The sequence below is a fragment of the Colossoma macropomum genome, unplaced genomic scaffold (genome assembly GCF_904425465.1).
Source record: "Colossoma macropomum unplaced genomic scaffold, Colossoma_macropomum, whole genome shotgun sequence".
Lineage (NCBI taxonomy): Eukaryota > Metazoa > Chordata > Actinopteri > Characiformes > Serrasalmidae > Colossoma > Colossoma macropomum.
Genome location: NW_023494796.1, coordinates 18,027,968 through 18,048,251, shown reverse-complemented (window position 1 = coordinate 18,048,251; position 20,284 = coordinate 18,027,968). Strand labels below are relative to the sequence as shown.

Below are 20,284 nucleotides of genomic sequence, written 5' to 3'. Positions count from 1 at the left end.
TGCCTCTGTTACAGTGGGGTAAACAGAGCACAAAACGATACAAAGGACTGGAAATAGATTGGGCTTATATGACCTTATAAAACGTTTCAAGTATCTGCGGGAACCCTGTAACTGAGACAGCCAATCAGCAGTCTAGATTTTGGAACAAGCATGCATACTGGCTTGTGAATACTGATAAGACTGACTGCTTATGTATTGAAATTACTGAATGATATGGAATGTTTTGATACTTGAAGCAATTTGGTCAGCCATTAAGTAAAGTACTGAACTTTAATACTTAGCTCCAAAAACAAGTGCACATTCTGCCTAATGCTGAAAAACAAGCACTGCCTACCACACCTGTGAACTAGGGATGGGTGTGGCTATTTGAATATACAGATATCTGAGCTCATTTCAGTGCTTTTTGGGTACATGAAGAAAATCATGTGTAGTTTGGAGTAAAAAATGAGACAAACTATATTATCGTCATTTTTGATTTATCATGTGATGCAAAACCTCAATGCTGGGCAGCTGATATTGTAACTCACTAAGTGAAAGGATGTCATCAAAGCAGAGCTATAAATGGAAAAAAATCTAACAAAAAGAAGATAAATTTATCATCTTGTGATGGTTATTGTTCCGTGGTATGGATGCATGGTTGGAATTGGCCAAGATCAGAATCGGTTTCAACCACACGATCAGGAATCAGGCAATATATTATATTATTTTGATTTAGGTGTTACAATCTTATGACATAAATAAAATAATAAATGTGAGACAGGTAGGTGTTTGATTTAAATGCAGCTGCTACCCAGACATCAAAATCTCCCAGCATTATTATGGACGACTCATTGTGCTAAGCATCCAGTTGCCATATACTTCAGTGTAGCATGTCATTTGATTTATGTTATTTAAACAGCTGACTGATTTTTTATTTATAAATTTAAAATGTCAGTTTAGGTCACTAAAGACCAAATAATGTTATTTCTGTTGCAACTTTGGCTAATAAAATGCCAAAGTAGTTTGATTCGAATTTGCCTAGTAGTTTTAGTGTGTTCATTCAGCCTGTGCAGTGTGAGCATCAGGTAGCTTAAAAAAGGAAAAAAAAGGCAAAAGCAAAGAAATTGGAATTGCCCACAAAAAAATCATGATCAATGCACTTTCATTCTGTAGGTTACCTAGTAGTGTCAAATCACATACACTTAAAATAATAATCTAAAATTTTTCTTTGTGCTAAAACACTATTTTTGTCTGTTTTTATAGATGTCATACAGTGTCCACATAAGCAAGTCTATTTGAGAATTCTTAACAACTCAATGTAGTTTGAGACAAGTGTGTGATGATTTAGGTACGCAGTTTGTACAGTGCTAATTGGTGGGGTATAAACTTCTATTACTTGCTAAAGAAGTAAATCAAACATGTTTTGGCTAATGGAAAACACTGTATAAATTAGGAAATTGTATAAATTGTATAAATTACGTTTTCAAACCTCCCCTGTAAATCTTCTTTACACTTTGTTTCTTAATTCAGTTCAGTTCAGAAATATATTTTCTCAGCGGTATATTCAAATAAGATTTACATAAATAAATATGTACATAGAAATAGTAAAATGGGTAGCTGTGAACCCTTACATTCTTTTTTTAATGGTTTTGCTTTTGTAGAGACTTACGTGATGAAGATAGATGAAGCAATGAGGCTGGCTGTATAAAAGCCCCGCTGGCAGTCAGCGTTCTTGCGGTGTCTCTGATGCATTTCTCCTCCACAGTTCTCACAGCAGCGGCACAGGCAGAAAAAAAAGCCCACCAGCGGCATAAGCATCACAAACAAAACCCCCAACACCGCCAGCACGATGAAGCCTATCTCATAGTAAATAGCCTGCAGAGAGAGGATAAAGAGAGAGGAGAATGAATTTTCATATAGAGTAATGTGCAAAAACTCAGACCACCTGAAAAAAACATTTAAAATCTGAGCACTTGTAAAAACATTACAAAATGTTACAGTAAATTAGAGCTGACATATACGAAAACTTTACCAATTTTCAAGAACTAAACATTCCAATAATGGATAATATTGTTTGATATAATTTTATATGAACAAAAATTAAACAGACTCCAATAGTTGTAGTTAAACAGTGGCCGACTGACTGATATGACTGAGTTGTCAAGTGTGAATTGCCAATTATGATTATATACAGTTCTTAATCGCTAAATTTCTTTAACAGCAGAATCTCACAAAGCTTTTGATGTTTTTTGTGCTGGAGTTGGGCCTTCCCAGAATTCCTCACAGATTTCTCTGTTATTTTCTTATATAATTTCTCCTTCACATAAACTTTTTAATAACATTATTCTCCTGCTAAAGGGTAAGTCTGTACGCATCATGTTTTGTTATTTTGACCATGATGTTGCTTTCTGATCATGTTCACCAGTTTAGCCTGTATTGCTGAAATAAAGCTGAGTTAACTGGTTACTGTCCTAAAATCAGTAAAACCCCAGTAAACAGTCTGTGGCTAAGTGAACACATTTTCTGTATTCTAATTCTAGTGTTTTTCCAGGCAAGTAAACACTTATCGGACAGACAAATTATTTTTCTCAGATGTCCTAAGACTTACATTGTATTGTGCTGTACACAGATTCATAAGGAGGAGATCCGTTGCTCTGGCTAACTAGTGTAAATGGAAAGTAAAAATGCTAGTAAAGCTGCTGGAGGTTGTTACCTGTAGTGTTAGGACAACGTTCTCAGGCTGTTGCGCCATAACGTTGAGGGAACAGCAGGGAAGTACAGAAACATTGCAAAATGAGATTCAAACACAGGATTATGATGACAATAACAAATGCATTAGTTATTTAGTACAAATAAATGAACAAACACATAGACATACCTTCTGGAGCTCCTCTGGTTTAATTCCTCCCATGTTTTGCTGTAGAAGTTTTACAATGAGGTCTATAACAAAAAGAAAAGGTTATTGAATTTTATTAGGGTTCAAAACATATTATGATTCAACTTCATCCAACAGCCAGTAAAGCACACAGCCCACACAGTACAAGCTAAATATCTATGGCTTGTTAATTATTTGTTGTTATGTCTGTTTGTCTAAAACAGGGGTGTCCAATCTTATACGCAAAGGGCTGGTGTGGCTGCAGGTTTTCATTCCAACAAAGCACAAGCTAACATAATCAGTTGCTTGAACACTGAAACCAAATGACTGAAAAAGTGGAATCAGGTGTGCTCTTGCTTGTTTGGAATAAAAACCTGTAGCCACATCGGCCCTTTGTGGATAAGACTGAACCCCCCAAGTCTAAACAGCTCTGGGTTAAAACTGGCCTGCCACTTGCAATGATTGTGGACCAGGACTAATTGCTTATGAAATTTAGTGTTGTGGCTTGGTTTTGCCAACAGGGAGGGTGGTGCTGTTTTTTATCACTCAGGTCTTATACAGGTCTCTCCTGCTTTGCTCTATTCAGACTGTGTCCCTCATGCTAAGTTCCACATCTTTTCTGCTTTTTTGCCTGTGGTCATCCACAATCTGATGAAATGAATACTTGTCATACAATAAACTTAATTCTTTGCATAACTGTTCTTCATGCATGTTCTTCCGTTCTAATGATGCACAGAAAAAGTTGCTTTAACACTAACAGCTCTCCCTTGTGAAGAACCTTCAGCCTGCTAAACTTAAGTGAGTGTGAGTTACGAGCCAGGTTTCACAAGGTGCTGTAGTGAAAACACAAGACAAAACAACACATTTTATCGCCATCCAGCACATCAGCCTAAAGATAAACCGCACAAGATCAACTGAACCCTATCACGACCAGCCAGTTCAAAAACACAATCAGACACAGTCAAATAACTCTACATACATGAAATCTCCAAGAAAAAGAGAGTGGAAGTCTAGCAAAATGGCACGTCAGTATAAAAAGACCTTTAGCCACAGAGCTCAAAGATAAAAACAACCAGAATAATTGAAATACACACGGACTGGTAATGTGAAAACACTTGGAGACTCCCTTTGGGGATACTCACCAAAGCTGGTCTTTGTCCTATTTAAAGATGAATTAAGTCCGCTTAGAATTTCACTATTTAACATGAGTTCTCTCAAATGGCTTTAAAATTAGTGCCACAGCTGTATTACCAGGCTAAATTACATTAGCTATGTTTACCAAACCTGGTGCCTAAAGCTTTCAACAGGAGAAAATGTGGTCAAACTGGTCAGTTGACTGGCTAAGGGCAGTGAATCTGATGGAGAGTTTGGAATCCTCAGCACCCTGCAGCACAAACAAAGCCCATGGCCAAAGAGTTGTGGTAAACATAACCTATAAAATGGTATTAATCTTTTAGATGCACTAGCCAGTTAAACTCAACCTTTTAGTACAAAACAGTTATGTATCTCAATATTGTTATTTCTTCTTTTCTGCTTGTGGTTACAGGCAGGGGGCACCTTAGAGCCAATAAGCATCACGACTGCACATAATAATACTGCTTTTAATAATATTAATAGGCTCAGTTATGAATATGGTTTAGTCTTTTCTTTTCCCTCAGGCAGATTAACCTGCCTAACTTTAGTATGTCCCTGTTGTGCTGCCACTGATGACAGTGGTCACTGTGCTTACGGTTGAAAAATGTAGCAATATTGTAGCAAGTTGTTTCAATTTTTTACTTCTGTTTGCATAAGGCAACATAGCTGCTATAACTGACTGCAGCTTGCTTTCAACATTTGATGACTCATGTTAGCACTACACATACAGAACAGAAAGGTAACAGACATGCAAACCATTTATGCTCTAGTTGTTAAGTTTAAACTATTACTGTGTAAACAGTATACAGTAAAACATTATTTTGTAATTAATCTTAAAATTTAATATTCAGTAACTACAATAAATTATTTGGTAAATGCTTTGAAACTAATACTAGCAACCAGCATTACTATGATGACGTAGGAACACTGATTACTGCTAACTCTACCGTATGTTTCTACCCATCTGCTTAGCCTGCTCTAAACAGCAGGGCTGGACCGATATTATATTGTACCGATGTACTGATAAGTACTCCTTTTATTATTTAAAGCCACAGCTGTATTACAGTTACATATTCAGAACATCAGATGGTTTCCATTTCCACCAGAGGGGGTGCCAGCCTTTTTCTTTTGTCAGCCTTTTTCTGTCAAAGCCACAGTAGGTCACGGCATTGAGAATCCAATCTTACCTGCCTGTGCTAGAGCTCTAATTTGAGGTGATAATGTTGGTTTTAATAGCCCAGTTCAATTTCCACTCACTGTTGTGCTTGTTAAAGTTACAACACTATGTGCCAAATATGCTGATTTTCCATCAAGCTGGACTTTCCTTTTATTTTTTAAGCCTGTGCGTGTGATGTTAATATGTAGTGATGTATAACGTGGTCCAATAAACTCCTGCACAATCCAATCTGGTGCCTCTGATGCTTAAACTACTATTTCAGGCTTTCAGGGTGACTCGCAGCAGCACACACAGACTAAATTTTAGCTTGCTTTTTCTCAGAAATAAGCGACCTGCCTAGACCACATGTTCAAACAGTATCAGCAACCTGGTGAGGGTTGCCAGATTGGGTAGGATCCCTAGGAATAGCAATCTATGCTGTTTGCTACAACAATTGTTTATCAATGATGCTTTTCCATTACCTTGTAGTTTCAAGTTTCATTAAAAAATTAATAAAAATAACTACTAATGATAGAATAACAACAATACAATAATGATAAAATTGAAAAACAAAAAAAAAACATTAATCTACAGTGTGAAACACATATATTGAGATTTCTTTATTGTATGCAAAAAACTGACAGCTGCAGCCCAAATTAACATTAATGCAGAATTTCATTTGAGAGCTCATGGTGGCTCCTGTAGTTTGTTCTGCTTTTGCAGTGCCCAACGCTCCACGCTAATCAGAGTCTCAAATTCCACCACACACAAGGCACTCCTGCAGAGCTCTGTGGAGATCCAGCGACTAAAGCTCGGACTGATGTATCCAGACCTCCTGTGTTCAGAGTTTTTAATATCAAAAGCACATCTGACTTGATGTGAAGCGTTCAGCGCATTCAAAATCGCACTTTCCACTAATCCACTATTTTCATCCATAAAAGTGTTTGATCGGAGCACAGAGCTCTCACTCATGTCCAATAGGTGCATAAAATCAAGCACATAGCCATGCAATCTCCATAGACAAACATGGGCAGTAGAATGGGCTGTACTGAAGAGTTCAATGACTTTATGTAGTCATAGGATGTCACAGGATGCCACCTAAATCAGTTGATGAAATGTCTTCCCTGCTCGATATGCCCCAGTCAACTGTCAGTACTACTATTGTAAAATGGAAGCATGTAGGAGCAACAACACATCAGCCATGAATACGTAATGCATGCAAACTCAAAGAGCAGGGCTGCTGGATGCTGAATCAGGTAGCATATAAAAATGGTCTATGCTGCACCACTCACTACAAACTGCCTCTGGAAGCAAAATCAGCACAAGAATAGTGTGTCAGAGACTTAATGAAATGGGCTTCCATGGTCAGTACTTTCCTGTTCCAGCACGATTGTGTCCCTATGCATAAAGCGAGCTCCATAAAGTCATGATTTGATGAGCTTAGTGTGGAGGAATTCCAGAACCCTGACCTTCTCATCCAACAGTGCTCATATAAGTGTGATGGTCAGGTGACGTAGTGTGTTTGTGTACATATATGACATACTGTTCATTGTTCTAGAAATACTAATGATACATATGATATACTCAAAAAAAGTACTATTACTTAATGGGCCTAAGGTCACCATGCCCGATGCCCATCGTCAGCTAAAGGGGTCCCCTCAGCACTAGGTTTGGAACCAGCGTGCACACAAATCTAATATCTGATATCTGATGCTGAAAAGACTGATTTGTCTTAGCTTACAGAGTAATCTGTCTCATGGCAACCGTCTAGTTGAATCATGCGCTTAACAAAATCCGCTGTTGATAACAAAATGGTGATAATGCTCCTCTGTTCTCTTTTAATCAGTTTGTCTCACTGTGGTTTACAATATGGCAAGGATTTTAGTGCCAGTTTTGGGTCTGTTATATACAGTATCATAAACCTGATACTATTAAAATGTCAGGCTCTCAGAACGAATCAGATGCTCGCAAATTAAAACCCGAGGTAGAGCTTTACTTGAGAATAAGGGATTCATACAACAATCGTGGTCAAAACAGACCAAGGCCAAACACAGAAAGCAGGACATCCAGAACAGGAGAATCATAAAGAGAGGCCCAAAAACAAAGTCCAGGATCAAACATGGAAAAGCAAAACAACAACAACAGAGCAAAAGGGCAAAGGCAAAACAGGTCATACATAGATAGTCAGCAATACAAAGAACACTCAGTATGCAGCTGGAGATGTTGGCAATACTTTGCAATCGACTAAACTAAAGCCCGGGCTTATTTGCTACCTAACTGATTACATGTAATGACAAACAGGTGAGACATTAGAACTCCGGGGATGAGGAGCGTAAAAAAAACAATCCATTGGTTGATGGAGGTGAGGGCGGAGACACAGGTTCCTCTAGAGCAGGGGTGTCCAATCTTATCCACGGAGGACAAGAGTGGCTGCAGGTTTTCACTCAAAACAAGCTGGAGCACACCTGATTCCACTTGTTTAATCAGTTGGTTTCAGTCTTCAAACTGCTGATCAGGTGATCTCCTGCTTTGTTGGAATCTGCAGTGTTAAGGCTGTGGCTGATGAATAACTGCAATATGGCTGGTTTATCAGCGGCTATCATTGTTTTTTGTTGACACGCCCCCAACTCGGAAACTCAGGGCTTATTGAAAAATAAGCCACTAGCAAATATGACACTGTGGTGCCGTTCATGTGCGTCCATCTCGTAAATACAATATTTCTGATATGACTTGAAGGCAGCATAAGATCGGACACCGCTCTAGAGTCACAAGCTGCTCCAGAGACTCAAGAGAACTCCCATCACAGTCCGTGGATACTGCAGAATCCGCTGGTTGCAAGGAACAAACAGAAGGAGTGTCCTCGGCAGTAGGCGTGACAGAAAATGGGTTCCGATAAACACAAGTCACATTTTACACTCTGTGTCCATGAGGTAGAGCCGTCAAGGTAAATTAAACAATTCAAATATTAAATTAATTCAATTCAAAAATGAATAATGTCCATTAGAATATTAAAATCCGAATATTATTCAGGCCAGGAGTTAGTAATATTTGCACACGCTACCAAACGCACAGACGAGAATGCCACTGCTTTCTCTCAGGCAGCCACACTGCCTGGCTGCTGGCTCATAAGAACACAATAATACTGGCATGGGGATTTCATGGAAAATTCATTGGCAAAATTAGGTCAAAACTGACCTATGCACCTTTTTCCAAAAGTCATGCCATGGCCCTCTGGCTGAAACCACTGTTTAAAATAGTGTATTTTTTGTGTGGTAGTGCCTTTATAAGTATAAAATATATATATCTCTTATACAGACACACAAAGTTACATAAGGGTAAGTGATTTCAGACTGAATCCTCCTGAGTTACGTGTAACAGTAAAGACTTGTGTATGTGTGTCTTACTTCTCTTAAGTGAGTCACAGAGTATTTAAAATACACACTTAGTCACACATGACCTAACATGACCTACATTAACAGTCACAACACAAATGAAAAGCTGCTTATCTGGTAATCCATATGTACTGTATGTCTTAAGTCATAACCCAGCAAACCCCATAACCTTTCATTAGGACTAGATGATCATGAATGCCCATCTGACATTTCTGATACCCTGACGTTTTGCTTTATGCTCTTTTAAAAGCGTGTTACTGTTTGTAGTTCAGTCACTTGGTCTGGACCAAAGCAGAAAATTATATATTGTTGCATTGCATTTAACTGACGTAAAGAGAGGCTGATAAATTGTACTTGATTACAGATGGGTACAATGTGTAATTGTAGACCTATATAGTTCATAGCTTATGGCTCATAAAATAGTTGGAGAAAGAAAATCCATATACGCACTGCAGCACAGTGACTGCTTTTACTAGTTGATGACATATGGCAACATTATAGATAAGAAACAACGGTGTAACAGATTGTGTAGTTCTCATTAACTGTATGTGGGTTCAATGTGTCCCAGAACTAATCACCAGTTGAGACTCAACAATGGTGTGCACTGGAGAGCAGGCGGCATGTATTAGGGCAGACTCGAGGTGTGTGTGTGTTGACAGATGGATAGGTGTTCGTCAGTAAGCAGTGACACAGATATGTGCGATTTTCCCCAGCTGTCACAGCAACTGGACAGTGGGACTGAAGATGCCATTACTCTCAAGCACTCATAGACACAAACACACGTATACAGAAACGCAGATCAGTTCTCTCTCTAATCAGACCTGTGACCCGGCAAAGGTTAATCGAGTCCTGTGATGGAAAAAAAACCATTTACAGCTGGTTTAACAACACAGGTTATTTACTGATTTATTTCATGAAAACCATAGCAAGACACATGAACATGAACTGACCTTTGGGTGAATACTACATTTATTATATCTAACGTAGATCAGATTGTTCTGTTTCCATGACTGTTGAGCTGTGCTCGTTGAAGGCGTTTGGCGGTCTAGGCACATACAGAAATGTTATAAAAGAGGAGACAGATGTCATCTGTTTACAGGGAAAGTCTGCCCTTCAATAACAAAGAGCCAATCGGCTTGCTGGTTACACCACAAGCAGGAAAAGCTCTCTCATTTGTGGAGAACTGCGAGAGCATAGTAGACAAAATGACCTGGAAAAACACATTTGTGCATTATTTGAGCCAAATGCTAAAAATAATTTATAAGATTTTTATAAGACAGTGAAAATACAAGCCAACAATTCCGTTAAATGTGATGGTTTTGCTGATATTTGCAAGTAAGCATCTTATGTTATACCTTAGTACTTTAAAACACGGGTGCATTAACATGAGCCCGCTGCCCAGGACAGGTTGTTAGCTGTAACTAACTAAGATAACTAACTTAGCTATGGTCAGAAACAATGAAAATGTATTTCTCTGACAAACAACTAGTAATGCACCGAATTCTAGGCCAATACTGACATCTGACATTTTACATGAACATATCTGCCGATGCCAATTTCCAATATTGTGCCATGCCGTGTTCCGAAGCGTCCAAAAATTCAAAATTATTGTTTGTAATGATGGCAGACACACCAGCAATGACGCGCCACGTTGATGCTCTCGTCGGCTCTCTGTGACCCTGAGCACTAATCAATTACTCAGTGTGTCACAGCCTGCCAACTACATTAAATTATATGAAAGCCATATCGAGGCCACAGAGCCACAGTACATCACGTGTCTTGAAATTTACACACACAAAGGAAGTCTTTTATATAAAGAGACAAACACTAATGGTCTGTTGCCTCAGCTAACATTCTAGCCTTTTTTCAGCTCGAAAACAACCAGTTCGTGAAGAGGCTGTATATGAGTAAAGTGTAAAAATGAACTTGAACCTGGCTTTTATCGGCTCTCCCTGCCAGCATTCCATAGCAGCGCTCTGCTACATGACGTGACACTGCCTGGCGCATCCGATGTCCGGTGGCCTTAATTCAAAACTCTCGTCTATCCACTGTGCGGTTAAACTAGGAATACTCACAGTATCTACATCAGATGTCCAGATGTCTGTGGTAAGGCTAAGGGATGTCACATTATCATCAATAAGCTTGTGAATATGAGTCGCTACCATGTTGTGTAGCTCCACTAGGGCTACATCAGAAAAATAACGATACTGGGTTTTGTAAAGTAGCTTAAGATGTTCGAGCAGCTGTCAAAACCTCCTTCACAACAGAGAACTGCTGATTGCCCAGAGTGATAAATTCCATCACCTCTGCTGTAACAGTTGTAGCTTTAGGGCTGTTTTTCACTGATTTTTTTATTTCTGAAGGAACCAATCAATCATTAGCACTTTTTCTTAAAGGAATTTTGAGATGGTCCCTAACTCTGCCTCATGGACTGATCTAGAAGCATCTAATTTTGTTTATGCTCAGCTTGAGCCATCGATCCACCAGTTCACGGACAAAGACAGTGCCAGCATGATTGTGCCTGGTTGTGAACAACTTCTATAGAGCCTATATTCAAGATTTCATAATGTTGTTGCAAATATTTTTCTTGCAATGGCACGTTGGGAGCACAGTAATAATATACACAGAACTCTTTTATTTTAAAAAGAAAGCAAAACAACACTGCACCGGTAACCTTTGCTGGAGTTTGTGTATCTTTCTGTTTGAATGAGAACGAGACAGAATGAACTGTATGGAGTGGCATATGGTTAATCCTCTTTAAAGGGTCTTGCTACTGGGCAGTTAAGCGATCCCTCTTTTCTCTGTTTGTGTTTCTCACTCTTTCATTGTCAATTTCAATCCCTCCCTCTCTTTCTCTCCCTCTATAATCCTCAATCCCCCTTTTCTACCTTCCTCCTCAATCCATTTTCTCTCACTAATTCTGCCTTACCTCACCTTTTCACCTCATCCCTCTCTGTGTTTCTTTTCCTTTCTCTCACAGTATGGTGCCTGAAAGTAGCTTTGCTTGAGTTACTAAGCAAAAGTAACATTTCTTTTCAGGGTAAAGAGATTGACAGAAACACCACAGCACACCAGGCATATATATATATATATATATATATATATATATATATCATAGTATATTCAGAGACCACCTTTTGTTTATTTAATTTCCAGAAACAGAAAAAAGCAGGAAATACATTAAATACATGAATTTAACAGAAATTAAACCAAAGCTTCCAGCACTACAGTCTAATAACACATCTATCAGTATTTACTGTGTTCACTCTTTACTTTGGCACACTCTACTGCCACATTAATTCCATCTTTCCAATCTTAAAACCAGTGAGTACCAGCTGTCCCCCCAACAAAAGATCTTCACAAAACAGTCAGTTACATGATGTTCCCCTTCAAAGAGACACTAACATTCACACACGCAAATACTCCAACACAATTTATCTGTCTTGCAAAGTTTGCATCTGAAATGGCTAAAGGAGATTTTTCTGAGGGGACTGGATATAAATGAATCCACTTCCATAAGCAAGAGTAAAGTCAAAGGAAAATAAGTGAAAAACTCGTAACAGCCAAGGCAGACCACCAAAACCGTCACTATCAGATTAACAGCACTTAAAGCTTTCATCTTTAAAAGAGAGAGAAGAAAATCAAGCTCCACTCTTGCTTCAGATCTGAAAAAAAAAGTGTTTCTGTCCATCCTTCCACTGAGAGACGATCACTCAATGCTATGGATCTGAAAGAATGTGTAAGCTGCCAAGAAGCCATTACAGAGAAAATAAACTAGTCAAAAAAGCACAACATTGAAAATGGACAACTGAAATTAAAGTTGGTGAGGGTAGTGTGACTAAATTTGTAACTGTTTACTTTTTTCTGTAAAAAAATGAAAGCTGTAACAGAGGCAAGGAGTGGACACAGTAAACACTGAGCATTTTTATATTATATTTAGGTACTGTAGCATCAGTGTAATTTTCTGTTAAAAATATGTTTTCTGCTTTTTTGTCTGCTATAGAAAAATTAACAAAATGTATGCAACAGCCATTTTGACAGGGAATTATGTAAATAAACGGTGGTCCCTGACTTTCGCACAGTTCTGTATATATTTTCAGTTATGGGTAGAGAAACTGACAGAAGATGAGTGGACGAGAGAGAGGAAGGTACATGAAAACAAGATGGATGGATCAATGATAGTATCCTCAAAGAAATATTCAGTTTTTACAGTAGCCAATCAACCAAGTCACATTTGGTGTCTGAGGTTTACTTATTTTGCACTGTATCTTCAAGGCTAATGAAGTTAACATGTAATAGAAGCTTACACCCAGTGTCAAATGACTGTTACTGTTAGAGCTAGGCCTTCAGTTAAAAATCAGGCAAAACATCAGGAAAAAACACTTATATTATAATGCTAATTTCTGCTAGCATCCCTATGAGATTCTAGTAGTTTGTTCGCATTAAGTTAAGGCCATTCGCATTAAAATGTTTTGGCCCTTCTATTTACTCGTATTCACAGTCAGTGACATATCTAGGGGTTCCAGATAACCTAGAGTGACATTTGGCTGTTTCCTTAGCCTATTTGTAATTGTGCTGATAGTTATTCTGACACTTTTTTTTTTTCTTGTTTTTCTCTGTGGTATCTATTAAGATACCACAGAGAAAATCAATTCCTCACTGGACAGTTTTCCTCTCAGCATCTTGTAGAAGGCATCACATAGCCACAGATAATATAGATATCTACATTTATATACACTCTTCATATTACTGTGCCTCGTTTATACCCTAACGGCTGCACTCTGATGAGCATCTCCAAGTCAAGTCATGTGCCAAGACAAATTCTATTTACATGCAATAAAGTGGAGATTAAAAAAACGATGCACAATAAATGTACAGTATGTTAAGAGCGTCTGGGCCTGCAGGTTAAATCTAGGAGCACTCCCTCTGTCTCAGCTCAGATAAACCTCCTTAATATTCACTGATCACCCTGCTAGATTAAAATAATGCACCGCAAATACAGCACAGATAATCATTTAGGATATGACCTCCTTATGCCATGCAAGTGTGTGTATGTGTTCCAAGTGTCTTCATTTTGTGGTGTAAGCACGATTAAGTGGATTATACACATTTAAATGTACTCATCAAATAGATTTGTGTATTCAGAGCTATTTAGTAAATGTGCATGCTAAATACCAATGGTGCAGTAGCATTAACTTCACATGCTGATCAAGAGCTTCATTTAAAAAATGAATGATTCCGAAATGTATGTATTCAAGACATATTTGGTGTCTGAAGCACTTGAGTAAAGAGGCTAATGTAGTTAACAAGTAATGGAAGCTCTGCCAATTAGCTTTGTGCAAATGACATGCCTAAATTATCACACACCTCAAACTGCACTGAACTGTCAAAACTCAAGTAGATTTGTTTATGCAGTTTATGACTAGAAATGGGCAATATGACAATATTTTATTATAGTCAGTACTCAGACCACTGACCAACACCATGTTTCATTAAATGACAGCATAATTAGTCCTGCTGACTTAGTTCAGTGTATAAAATGTAAAAATGAGTTTTTGATGGCAGTTTTTAATGTGGCACTAACAGTGCAGTGTCTGTGTGTCTAAATATTGTGAGAAATATCGTGTGTCATGAAAATCTCTTAAGTATCGTGATATTTTTTTTCCCATATCACCCACCCCTAGTTATGACACTGTGTGACACTGTAATCTATTCAAACGGACAAAATTGCATTAGATAATTAAATACAGCCACCTTAAAACCTGAATTTTATCAATATTTTATTCCAATTTCACAGTTAAAGGAGAATTCCACCAATTTTTTTTTTATATTCTATGTATCTAAATGTTTAAGATGTAAACAAAGGCATTCACAGTGGCTTCATAATGACTAAACATTAAATTCTATTAATGTCTGACGGAGCTTTCTTTGTGTGCTAGCACTTTGGTGTGTCACTCCCTGCTGAGTGTGTAAATGAAGTAAAACAAGGAGTGGAATTTTGGATGGTGGATGAGCAGGCACAGTGCCCATGCATACAAAATGTAAAGGAAAAAAAAGAAAGAAATAAAAAAGAAATTCTACTTATGTATTTCATGGCTGTTAACAGATAAGTGGTAACAGTTCTAGGTTACAGTATGGCATACGGTGTCAGAAAAAACATAATCACGTCTATTTATGATTACTATGCAAGCAACATCAAACACCAAATATGTCTTGGCTGATCAGCTACATTTGGGGAGAAATCGTGTGAACCTAATTTTTTACCAAACCAAAGTATTAAAAAAAGCTGCTATAGATGTGCTCCTTAGCAACACAGTTAATGTCACAAATTCAGCTTTACACGGATACACTGTTCGTACTTCATATGCAGGCAAAACAGAAAAAATTCTATTTAAAAGTTAAGATCAACTTCTTGGCTAAGGTTAGCTTCATGGTACTATTTGTAAGCAGATGTTTAAAGCATACAGGGCCCAAATTAATTGGGCCGCTTTGTAACGGCACTGGCAGAACACTTCCGTATAGGTACAAAGCCTCTTTTTAGCATCACGCTGCTTTTGTTCGTTTACTTAAACGGAAGTCATTACCATGGCTTTCTGACACTTTGTAACTCTCACAAACTATGAGTAAGTGATTGAAAAGTCTAGCACATAATGGCTTACTTCACTACCATAAAGTGTATCTAGATTTGCATTTGTGAGGTTGCTTACTTCATATTGGGTGTCATCAGTAAGTATACTATGGTGTATTAACTGACACTCCACAGTCGTTCAGGGTCCTTTTTTCATTAGTAGTTATGTGAGTGTGAAAGTCCCAGAAACCATCTTATGTCAAACACCTTGCCAAATTACATTCTAAGTAGGCCTGTGCTGGGGTTGTTGGGAAAGGCAGGATGCTATATAGAATAGTAATAGTGTGCAAGTTAAAACTTCATCTTTGTCAAATAAAAGGACATGTACTGTTCGCTGTTCAGTAAAAGTTGTGGTTGTAGTATACAATCATGTTAAATTTAGCCAATGTAATGAATTAACTGTAATTACATTGCTGTCTAAGGCTGTTTTGTTTGAGATCATGATGTCTGTGACTTCTTAGCCAGATCTCTTCTTGTCTGAGGCTGTTTTTTGTACCTAACTGTACATAAGCTGACACATGACAGTGTTTTTTCCCAAGACCCAAACCCATTTTGTTTGATGTCAGAAACTTGATGCTCTGGTCTTAAGATGGCCTAAAATATCCACCAGACCATAAGCAGCTTTTTTGTACAGGCATATCTGCAATGGCCCTCATTGCCCTGCCCCCATCCCCCTCCAAGAACATTAAACCAGCGCAGTTCAACATTTGCATTTTTACAACAACCTCATCTATGCTAGGTACAAAAAGTAATAATGTAAGACATCATATCACTTAACAAAAAGTTAGATTATATTCACATAAAGGAATAACAGAGTCTTTATATAGCTTCTGTGTTTGTTAAATTAGCAGTAAATGATTTTTTTTACTGTTTCAAGGGGCTACTACTTTAACTTGGTGAACCGTTACAGACACAGGCCTAATTCTAAGCACAACCAGATAATCTGAAATTACTCTAAATTTATCTGATATACTGAGTAATTAACTAATCACACTGTGAGTAATGCTGCATTACTTTTTTACAATTTCAACTCAATTTAAAATATATGGTTGTGACAACACTGACATCATACAACATTGCATATATATTTAAACATTTTGCCATACATGCCTATGTAACGTGTAGGCTGGATGTACGTTTTGTAGGTTGTTTGCATAAGCGCTGTGTGTAGGTTAGCAGCAGGCGTTGCATTGGCAGCATATGGCACTGAGATTATCAGCTTACCTGACTGGGCAGGTGACTCAGAGAGCCCCGCCTAATCAGGCAGATCGGCTAATTGATTAGGCAGCAGGGACTTACCACTGCAATCCTATTCTCCTCTAAACACACACGCACACACACACTCCACTCTGTTTCTCTCTACCAACAACTTGCCCTCAAATAAACACCTGTTAACACTTCAAAGAGAGAGAAAACATCTTGTGACAGAAAAAAACCCTTAATATTACTTTCTAATGTCTGCTCTTTCAGTATTAATGACCTGCTTATTTTAGATTTCCTTTGTCTTTTAACTTTTCATTTTCATCCAAAAAAAAAAGCTATTACATTAAACAGTTACGAATACGATGCCTGACACCTGAGACACTACTTTACGATAATTCTGAGACTGGATATTGTTTTTAATCCGTTCATGTCAAACAGGTACATGCAATACACTGTTGCAAGACAAAACAGCAACATTTTCCCATCATCAACATTTCATATAAAAACTCAGAAGACATGTGTAGGTTCATTGCTTATTTTGGACAGTATATAAAATGGCTATATTTGCATTGTTGACATTGTGATCCCTGGCTCCTCTGAATGACTTGGTCCACATCCACACAATTGAATTAACAAGAATTTTTAAAAATCGATAGAATTCGCCCCTTAATCATCCATCATTCTCTTTTTATAAGGCTATGGGCTCTATCCTGAGCTCACCTCTAAGTGCAAGTTCACACACAGTTTGGTACTGCAATCACCTGTAAACACTTGTTGACTGCCAACCACCACATGAACTAACCCAACCTGCCTTAACTGTTTTGAACCAGCTTTATTCTGAACTTATACTGAGCACCTTCCCTACTGTGTGCTTATCTAAAATCTTGTATATCTAACACAACAGTTTGATCTAGTCTGAAGCACCGAGTATACTACAAGTAGCTGTTAGCAAGACTAGACTAGCTAGCATTAACACAAGTATACCAAAAAATAACATAAATACTTGTCTATTACCATTTGTAGTGTGTTATTATATGTGTCAAATTTCAAATACAATAGTAGTAACAGCCAACATGGTTCCTGGTGTGTATTTGGCACATGGTCACCAGCAAAACCAGCATATGTGGTGTTCTGGATGCTGGTATGCTGGTCACCAGGATGATCATGTTGGGTGACCAGCTAAACCAGCACCAGACAAGTACTAGACCAGCAGAAACTAGCATGACCCAGCTTAGACCAGCACGGAATGAGCCATAATCACCCTCAGAACTGCTGAGCGTTTTCAGTACCTACAACTGCGCCATGCGCTCCTGTCAGTTCTACAGCCAAGTGAACTGCCAAACGCTGCACGTCATAATGCATACAGTCTGCGTACACACTTAGGGGCACTGGTCGCACGTGCACTGAACGCTTAAATGTAAACTGACAGCACGCGCACTGAAAACAAAACTGGAAATTCACTGCACGCGCACCAAACACTGAAATGCACACTTGCTGCGCGCTCTGAAAGATGGAAAGCAAACTCACTGCATGCACACTAAACGCTAAAACACACAGTGGCCGCACGCGCACTTAAAGCTTAAATGCACACTGGCTGTGTGCACTCTGGAAACAGAGACGTACCCACTCTCTACGCACACCGATATTTAAACTGACTGCACGTGCACTGAAACTCGGAATGCACAGTGGATGCACACGCACTGAAAGCAGAGGTGCTCACCTTTGGGGAAGGGGTTGGGCTGCACGGCGTAGAGGAACGCGTGCACCATGTGGAAGAGGAGGCCGATGGCTCCCGGCTCATAGTACGCGTGCGTCTCGTACACCACGGACGGGACGTAGCCGAACTCCAGCACTTCAGTCGCGGGCGCCCAGTGCGTGTCTGCGCGCGCCGGCTCTTCGCTGGACTCGGGCTGCTGCTCGCGCGCCCAGCTGCACGATCCACAACAATAGAACAGCAGCAGCGCGAGACGCGCTTTCCACAGCATTGCGATGCGGTCCTTAAAGAGGAATGACTTCAAAAAAGAAACCAAAGAAATGAAATAAAAACAATAACGAAAACGAAGCGAGGAAGCGCGCCTCAGCCGATGTTTTCGGAGCCTCTTTTGGATTTCGACATTAAGAAGAAAAAGAAGAAAGGCTGCAAGAAAAAGCGGGAAGGTGAAAAGACGGAGAAAAGAAATAAGCGTTCCAGTATGAGCTCAGGCGCGGCTCCGCCGTGTCGGTTTTGCAGGACTCATTTCTCCGTGCGTTCCGCGGCTCCTCAGCGCTCGGTCTGCCGCTCGTCTGCCTCCCTGTCTGCGCTCCTCTGCCGCTCGTTCTGGAGCGCGCGAGACTTTGCGCGTGCGCATAGCCGTAGGTATGTTTGTGGCGCGCATGCGTAAATATTGAGGGCCATGGACGATGCTTCTCATTTTCTATCCGATGGGACAGCAGGTAATAGAAAAAATACAGACACCAAAATCAAAACGGATCCTACGCACTACACTCTTAAAGATGCTTTTCGAGGGTTCTTTAGTAAAGACAATGGTTCTATATGGAACCATGAACATTCAAAGAACATTTTGCATGATTAAAAAGTTCTTTGCATGGTGAAGATCCCATAATGATTGACAGTGCCGTCTCCTTGGCAACGTAAGCAACACGGCCAGATGCAGTGGTGAGCGCCACCACCAACGATGCTGGAGATGGTACACACATCAGACGGTATCAGTGTAGTTCCGCCCTACATTTTGGATTTTGAAGAACAAAAGCCCCCAACAGACCACTTCCCTCTGTTCTTTGGCACCACGCAAAGCAGAGTAACGCACAGCCTCAAGTGGCTTATTGCTTTTATAAAACGGCGGCCAACATAAAATAAGATAGAATACATTTTTTTTTTCAGAAAATTAATGTATTATTAACATTAATCAACATAAACAAGTATTCCGCCAAGAAATGTAGTTCCTTTAGGCTTCCTGCTCCATACAAAGTGCACTAGCTATGTAGGAATTTAAATACTGGATCCTGTACTCAAACTCTGCAAAATATAAGTTAGTGAACAATAGTCATTTGGGATTCAGCCACAGCCATATTCGACAAACAGTGCACTGTCTGAGCAGCAATAAAGTCAAAGATTAATCCATCACCAGCACACGGATTTTTCATGACGTGGCGCAGTGATACAGAGTTGCTGTGAGGTGGCCATAGGTGCGGCTTTGAAAGTGGCTCAGCCAATCACATTTCAGGACCGCGTCTATCCGTTTTATAATAGAAATTTTAGATATGTAGTTACGTTTTGTGGCTAACAGTTAAGAACTCAGGCTTTCATCTCACAACGGGTAGGTCACGGACATTTTGATATTTAAATGCTCAGCACTAACGTTATTTAGCGTGTAGCTATGCTACAAACAATGTTGTAATGCAACTTCATAACAAGCACCATTAACAAATTTAGCAAAAGCTTAAATAAACTTCTTGCTCAGTGTTTTGGCTGGGACTGACATATACATTTTGCTATTTCTGATTGATACTTTAGTCCCGCCTCACTCAATCTGAAATGAAGAACTGAAGAAAACAGCAGAAAAAAAAATTCAAAAATCTCTCAATAGAAAATATCAACTTCATTCTTTCTCTGCCCGTTTAAAGTAAAAACATCACAAAAGTGGGGCCGAATGGTTTTCAGCATGTAGGTTAAGCGCTCTAGTGGCATTTCCACACAAACCAGACTCGGCGCGTTTTTTTCCGACACAGCTAACTGTGTTCAGGGCCGCAGAACCGCTTGGTGGGATGCCGTAATGATGCAGCTGTTCGCTGACTCCTTCTACTTTTAGGTGCCACTGCATACTGCATTATTTCATCTGAAAACAATCTAGTAAGTTCAGTTTGATTATACAGTCACTAAATAAATGAAAGCAGTGCATGATTTTAAATCCACAATT

The 20,284-nt window shown here is 39.1% G+C and overlaps 1 protein-coding gene across 1 annotated transcript in view; it reads right to left on the bottom strand.

The window, feature by feature from the left end:
- prom1b (prominin 1 b) overlaps positions 1–18,352 on the bottom strand; it is a 43,547-nt gene extending 25,195 nt beyond the window's left edge. The window contains exons 1-4 of the mRNA XM_036583473.1: positions 18,088–18,352; positions 2,858–2,919; positions 2,693–2,719; positions 1,649–1,854 (exon numbers count right to left, since the gene is read on the bottom strand). Of these exons, the coding sequence (XP_036439366.1) occupies positions 1,649–1,854; positions 2,693–2,719; positions 2,858–2,919; positions 18,088–18,352 (560 nt within the window). The remainder of the gene's footprint in view (positions 1–1,648; positions 1,855–2,692; positions 2,720–2,857; positions 2,920–18,087) is intronic.
- Positions 18,353–20,284: the final 1,932 nt, after the last annotated feature.